Source organism: Budorcas taxicolor, chromosome 8 (assembly GCF_023091745.1).
Source record: "Budorcas taxicolor isolate Tak-1 chromosome 8, Takin1.1, whole genome shotgun sequence".
Classification (NCBI taxonomy): Eukaryota; Metazoa; Chordata; class Mammalia; order Artiodactyla; family Bovidae; genus Budorcas; species Budorcas taxicolor.
The window spans coordinates 10,351,604-10,358,569 of NC_068917.1; the positions used below are offsets into that span (position 1 = coordinate 10,351,604).

At 41.7% G+C, this 6,966-nt stretch overlaps 1 protein-coding gene across 1 annotated transcript; it reads left to right on the plus strand.

Moving 5' to 3' along the window:
* The first annotated feature begins 447 nt into the window (after positions 1-447).
* On the plus strand, positions 448-2,628 carry LOC128052659 (disintegrin and metalloproteinase domain-containing protein 20-like). Its single transcript, XM_052645233.1, has one exon. The coding sequence runs from the start codon at positions 448-450 to the stop codon at positions 2,626-2,628; it is 2,181 nt and encodes a 726-aa protein (XP_052501193.1).
* The last annotated feature ends 4,338 nt before the right edge of the window (positions 2,629-6,966 follow it).

Genomic DNA, 6,966 nt, shown 5'->3' on the forward strand with positions numbered 1-6,966 from the left:
TTTTGTCTTACTTATTTCTGCAGACATGTCCACACAGTGTCATATATTTAGAGGACAGAACAATGAAGCACTATCTGTCCTTCCTCAAGGTTCAAGAAGTGTCACCCTAGGCCAATCACCACTGCTTTGGACACCAACAGCCTCACTCTGCCTCACCTTACTTGACGGCAATGCAATGCAGTATCATGAGCCATGCCTTTAGCCAAACTTGTAGTTATTTTAACCCGTGCCCTTCTCATCACCCTGTGCCTTAATTTGCTCCTAACTCCCAGATCTGTCTCTGCTCTTGTCTTTTTTTTTTTTTTTTTTTTTTTTTAGTGTTATGGCTCTGGCATGGTGACTCTGACAGAAAACAGATCAAAGGCTTGTGCTGTACACCACCAGCTCACAGTGATGTGGCCTGCTCTGTTCTTAGGTTCTCACCACTGGCTCCACATGATGTCATAAATGGCTGGGGGTAAGACCCTAGTGTATGTGAGGATCAGTCTCCTCCTGCTCTGGTTGGAGGTGTTTCTATTCCTTTCCGGATCATCCTACATTGAGCACTCCCAACACCATGGTCTTCCAGAGGTGGTGGTACCCTTGAAGATAACATACACTGGCAACGGCATGAAGCCTCCTGGATGGCTCTCTTACAGCCTGCGTTTTGGAGGCCAGAGACACATTCTTCACGTGAAAGTCAACAAGCTTTTGTTCTCTAAACACCTACCAGTGTTCACCTACACAGACCAACACGGGCTAACAGAGGACCAGCCTTTTGTCCAGAATGACTGCTACTATCAGGGTTACATGGAAGGGGATCCAGAATCCCTGGTTGCCCTCAGCACATGTTTGGGGGGCTTTCAAGGAACATTACAGATACATAATGTTGTTTATGAAATCAAGCCCAAAAGTCTTTCTACCTCATTTGAACATCTGCTATACAAGATGGTAGATGATACAGAACTTCCTCCCAAGAGATGTGGATTAACAGATGAAGAAATAGCACGACAACTGAAATTTCTTCAAGAGAGTGTTAACTATACTTTGAAGCAAAGTGGGTATGTTGGCTGGTGGACTCACAGGCGTTTCCTTGAACTGGCAGTGCTGGTAGACCATGGTCGGTATCTTTATCACCAAAGTAATACCTCAAGTGTACAGTCTGAAGTATGCATGGTTGTCAATGGAATAGATAACTTTTTACAATCACTGGATGTTAATGTGGTTTTGGTTGGAATCGAGATCTGGTCTAAAGACAACCTCCTTCCAACAACAAACATAAGTATTCTCTTGGAAGAATTTTGCAAATGGAAGAAAAATAGTTTTAATACCCGCTTACCCCATGATATTGCACATATTTTCATAAAGGAAAATTATGGTCACCTTCTTGGCTTAGCCTATGTTGGAACTGTATGTAATCAACTTTATAACTGTGGGGTTGACAGCTTTCTGAATGACAAAGTGCAAGAGTTTGCATATATTGTATCACATGAGATTGGTCACAATCTGGGTATGCGACATGATGATAAAATATGTAAATGTGGAAGTAAAAAATGCATAATGTTTCCAAGTAAAACCGTGACAACTCGATTCAGCAACTGCAGTTATGCTTCATACTGGAACGTTGTTGGAAAAGTGAGCTGCATGCGCATTTCACCAAATCCAGAGAATATCTTCAGGCAGACACGCTGCGGGAACAGTGTGCTTGAAGAAGGAGAAGAGTGTGACTGTGGTTCCACATATACATGTGCAAAAGACCCCTGCTGTCAGTCAGACTGCACTCTGAGAGTTGGGGCTACTTGTGCTTTTGGCCTTTGCTGTGAGAACTGCACACTGATGCCATCAGGCACCGTGTGTAGGAAAGTAGAAAATGAATGTGATCTTCCAGAGTGGTGCAATGGGACATCCTATCAGTGTCCAGAAGATGTGTACATGCAGGACGGGACCTCCTGCACAGGCGGTGGTTACTGCTATGAAAAGAGATGCAATGAGCGCAATGAACAGTGTAGGAAAATCTTTGGCAAAGAGGCCAGGAATGCAAATGAGAATTGCTACAAGGAAGTAAATAGCCGAGGTGACCGTTTTGGTAACTGCGGTCTCACAGCCAGGTCATATATACCATGTGGAATCCCAGATATTCTGTGTGGGAGGGTTCAGTGTGAGAATGTGACAGAAATCCCCCTCCTGAGAGATCATTCTACTGTGCATTGGACTCGAATAAATGGAGTCAACTGCTGGGGTACAGACTACCATCTTGGGATGACCATACCTGATGTTGGTGAAGTGAAAGACGGTACAGAGTGTGGTGCAAATCATATCTGCATCGAAAGGAAGTGTACTTTTATGCCCAATTTCCAAAATGATTGTTCACCTGAGACCTGCAATATGAATGGAGTCTGCAACAACAGACAGCACTGCCACTGCAACTCCGAGTGGGACCCTCCCCACTGCCAGGAGAAAGGTATTGGAGGTAGTGTGGACAGTGGCCCACCGCCAGGCAGAGAAGAAGCGCAAGACCACCGTTACCTGCTGCTATTTCGCTTGACTCCTTTCTTTTTTATGTTATTTTGTTTGTTAATTTGGCTGTTTAAGAAACTAAAAGAATTAATTGGGCAAGAAGAGAAAAGTGCTCCAGCTGAACCTCAGTGAGAAGGACAATATGTTGAGACAATACTTAAGGAAAAAGTACTAAATGTTCTGATTTCACCTAAGGAAAAAGGGAAAAAGTTCCAACTTCATCTTAGAAATAAAAGCCTAGATTTGTGATTAAAAAAAAAAAATTCAAAATCTTTGAAATTTCTCACTTTTTTGTTTTTAGTTTAGTAGACATGTTACAGCATGTGTCAGAGATCATAGAAAACCCGAGATATTTCAGTATTCTGGATCATAAATATTACCAATTAAACAATGAGTAAAACTATGCTAATTCCAGAACATTTTGTTATTTTAAGCAATTTAATGGTTAATTTTTCATAAAATTACCTGTGTGTTTCCTGAGCAAAAGCACAGCTCACACAGTGTGTATGTGTGTGTACTTTTAATTTGCTATCTCTTAATTCTAAACATCCTTCTCCTTTGTACTCTGCTTTGTCACACAGTGAATGGAAACCTACGAATCTCATTTCTTTTTGCCAGTCCTCTTATTATTCATTTCTGCTAACAGAACTAGAGGGAGCCTGGGCAGACTGGACACCTGGGAAAATTTTCAGCGCTGTTCATGTCAGTGTTGTATCATGAACAGCTCTTTCTTTACAAGAAGGTAAATTTCAGTCTGCGTTTTATTACTATATACTCAAATATACATATACTGAGTTTTCATATCTATATATAATAGTACATTACATTATATTTATATATTAGTGATTCCTTAACAGACATTACTTTTCAGCTTCAGAGATACTGGCATGGCCACCAAGCATCTTACCTTTGTTTTCAGTCCCAGGTCCTTGAGTTATCAAATACCTGAGTCTTAGAGGGAGGCCTAGATCCATGGGCCCTATTCAAAACATGTAGGTTTATTAATACTACCTCTTCCCTTCAAGCCCCAGCCCAAGCAGTAACAGCTACATCTTCTTCTTCATAACTCATTGCTATCCCCGTGGTGTGCATTCCTCTCTGAACTCTGAGTGATACAGTATGTGGCATAATGGATAACACAGAAAGGAGTCTGACATCAGAAGATTCAAAATATTCACACTATGGTGCTTGCCATCTTGGGGACATAATTTAAACTTAGAATAACTTTAAAATCAGAAAAAAAGAGGAAAATTATATGTGCCACTCAAACTTCATAACTTTTATTTCTAAAATGGATGAAGAACATGCTTGTAATTCTCTTTAGGATATGTAAGTCATAGCAACCATCTTACCTCTGGAACAACCCTAGATAATACCAACTGTATTTTAAGAACCAAAGTTAAGGACATCGGAGAGCTGAAGCAACAACATAGAGTAAAAAAAACTAAAACTTCAGGCATCAAAAAGGATTTCTGAAAATTTGGACACTTGCTAGCTATGTTTTCCCCTGAGCACTTGCTGATACTGTATGTGATTTAAGCATTCGGTCTGGCCCAGTGAAAGGACATCAGCTGAAGGAAGAAGCACCCAGTGCTCTTAGTTACTAGCCAGGGCTAGATTCACAAGTTAGACATTGAGGGGCCGCTAAATCATAATCATTTTTTCCCATGTCTCCACCACAGCTGACCTCCCTGCTCATGCTGAGAGTCCATACCGACACCTGCCAAGCCCGCAGAGCAGTTCCACAACGGTTCTGGAGCAAGGGGCAGAGCTAGAGACAGGGGTGCAGTTCTTGGCTGTGAGAGACAAAAGGGGCTTGTGATCATGGCTGCATCTGAACAGAGACATGGATGCTTACACAGTCAATACACTGGGCCTCCATCTGTTCATGGGTCCTACTTGCTTCACATCCTCTTCCTTGTAGGCAAAGGTCCTGGGGCGATGCAGAGGGAGAGAAAAACACACACTTGATGGGAACAGAGCCAGATCAATTCTGGCTCTCAGGGCTTCTGCTCCTGAAACTTGCTATCAGACCCCCACCTCTGACAGGGTGTTGATGGCCACTAGGCAGAGATGAAGTCTTGCCTCACACAAGGCACTGGCTCTAGCCCCTTCATATGCAGCCCCATCACCTGCCAAGGCTGTAGTAACCAGGAAAGTCATGTATCTACATCAAGTCTGTACTATCATCAAAGGTACTGGACACACACAGCCCATATAAGGAAGCTCACATGTAAGAACCTCAAAAGATAACTGTTTTACCTAAATTATTAGAGGCAGAGAAAGTTAAGCAAAGTGAAAAGGCAGAGAAACTACTCTCAACTGAAAAAAAAAAAGCAACCACTGAAAATAATGAAACAGAAATCAACAATTTATCAGATAAGGAATTCAAAATATTGGTGGTAAAAATGTTAACTGAATTAAGAAAAATGATTTAAGCAGTGCCTGTTTTAACAATGAACAAGAAGATATAAAAACTATGCAATCAGACATGGATAATTCAATTATTGAATTTTTTTAAAAATTGTATAAAGAATGAATAGCAGAATGAGTGGTGTTGTTATTCAACTAAGTTATGGCCAACTCTATGACACCATGAACTGCACCATGCCAGGCTCTTCCATCCTCCATGATCTCCTGAAGTTTACTCAAATTCAGATCCATTGAATCAGTGATGCTATCTAACCATCTCATCCTCTGCCACCCATTTCTCCTCCTGCTCTCAATCTTTCCCAGCATGAGGGTCTTTTCCAATGAGTTGACTCTTCGCATCAGGTGGCCAAAATACTGGAGTTTCAGCTTCAGCATCTATTCTTCCTATGAATATTTAAAAGGTGCCTTTTATTCTCTCATGTCATGTAAGATCTCAAATAAAAATCTTTTCTCAGCGATCAAGTTACTTCCCATGGCTACTCCCTCTGATAGGGCTGCTGCTACTAAGTCGCTTCGGTCCTGTCTGACTCTGTGCGACCCCATAGATGGCAGCCCACCAGGCTCCCCCGTCCCTGGGATTCTCCAGGCAAGCACACTGGAGTGGGTTGCCATTTCCTTCTCCAATGCATGAAAGTGAAAAGTGAAATTCAAGTCACTCAGTCGTGTCCAACTCTTAGCGACCCCATGGACTGCAGCCTATAGGCTGCTCCATCCATGGGATTGTCCAGGCAAGAGTACTGGAGTGGGTCACCAGTGCCTTCTCCTATGATAGGGCTAAAGCTAGAAAAGACCATGTGTGTGTGCTCAGTTGTTTAGTCATGTCTGACTCTTTGTGAACCCATGTACAGTAGCCCACCACTCTCCTCTGTCCACAGGATTTTCCATCAAGAATACTGGCATGGGTTGCCATTTTCCCCTCCAGTGTATCTTCTGACCCTGGGATCAAACCCAAATCTCCTGCATTGGCCGGCGGGTTCTTAACCACTGAGCTTCCTGGGAAGCCCCGTGGGTACTATTAATCCAATTCCAAGGAATTCAAGGCCTTAACAAGTTCTTGTTTATTTTCTGATGCACAAATGATGACTGTTTCCCCAAATCCCTCCTGGAATCAAGCAGTCTTATTAATACAAGAGTGTCAAATTAACTGTAAAATGAAGGGAGAGAAAATGGGAACAACCTATGCCACTACGATGCCATCACCACCCACACTCTACTTTCTTCATCTCTCTCTGCTTTGTAATCTCTTTGTGCCACTTCTTTACTGACAACAGTTCTTGCTAATGGATGAGGCACACTTATTTACACATGTGAAATGTCTCTAAGTTATCCTTGACCTTAGAGTGAAAGTCATAGATGGTTACTGATGCCTCAATCCTTGAGCAATGGTTTAAACCAGATCAAACGTATTTCTGGAACTTGAAGCAATTCAACTGTTTCATGATGAGGTTCTGTGCTGACGAAATAATCTGAGATGAGGGAAACAGTATGAACAAAAGCTCTAAAGTATGAATAAAAAACACGAAACACTTATACTACGTGCAGGGAATACATGGGATGGGAATAAGGTCTATAGTCAGGTTTATTCATACTGAGGAGTAATTAGAGTATGATGGAGAAGGCAAAGCCAGAATGTGGAAGACCTTTATCCAATTGCCACGGTCTTTAGAACTGGAGGAGCCTTGTTGCTAAGCACTTCAATCTGGAACATAAAGAAAGAAGAGATGAAAGGGGAGAGATTTTTATTGTTCTTTGTCACGTGATGTTTCAATTTAAATCTTTGTTCACAGACCTTGGCGGCATAAACTATCACAAAGTTATAACTACAAAATACCATGGTAACCGTTAATTTTACCTGTGGTAAGTCTTTCAAGAATTTAACTGTGAAGGGAAAAGTGCTAGAATTTGTGCATGCATGAATTCACAAACACACATCCATACAAACACAACATGATTCTTTGTGAACTTTTCGAAACTAGAGGGGTGTCTATGACCTATATTATGTCCTATTCTGCTCTATTCTACTTGATTGAGAGTTGA

Excerpts from the sequence above, each read along its gene's own strand:
- LOC128052659 (XM_052645233.1), top strand. The coding sequence starts at position 448 with ATGGCTGGGGGTAAGACCCTAGTGTATGTGAGGATCAGTCTCCTCCTG.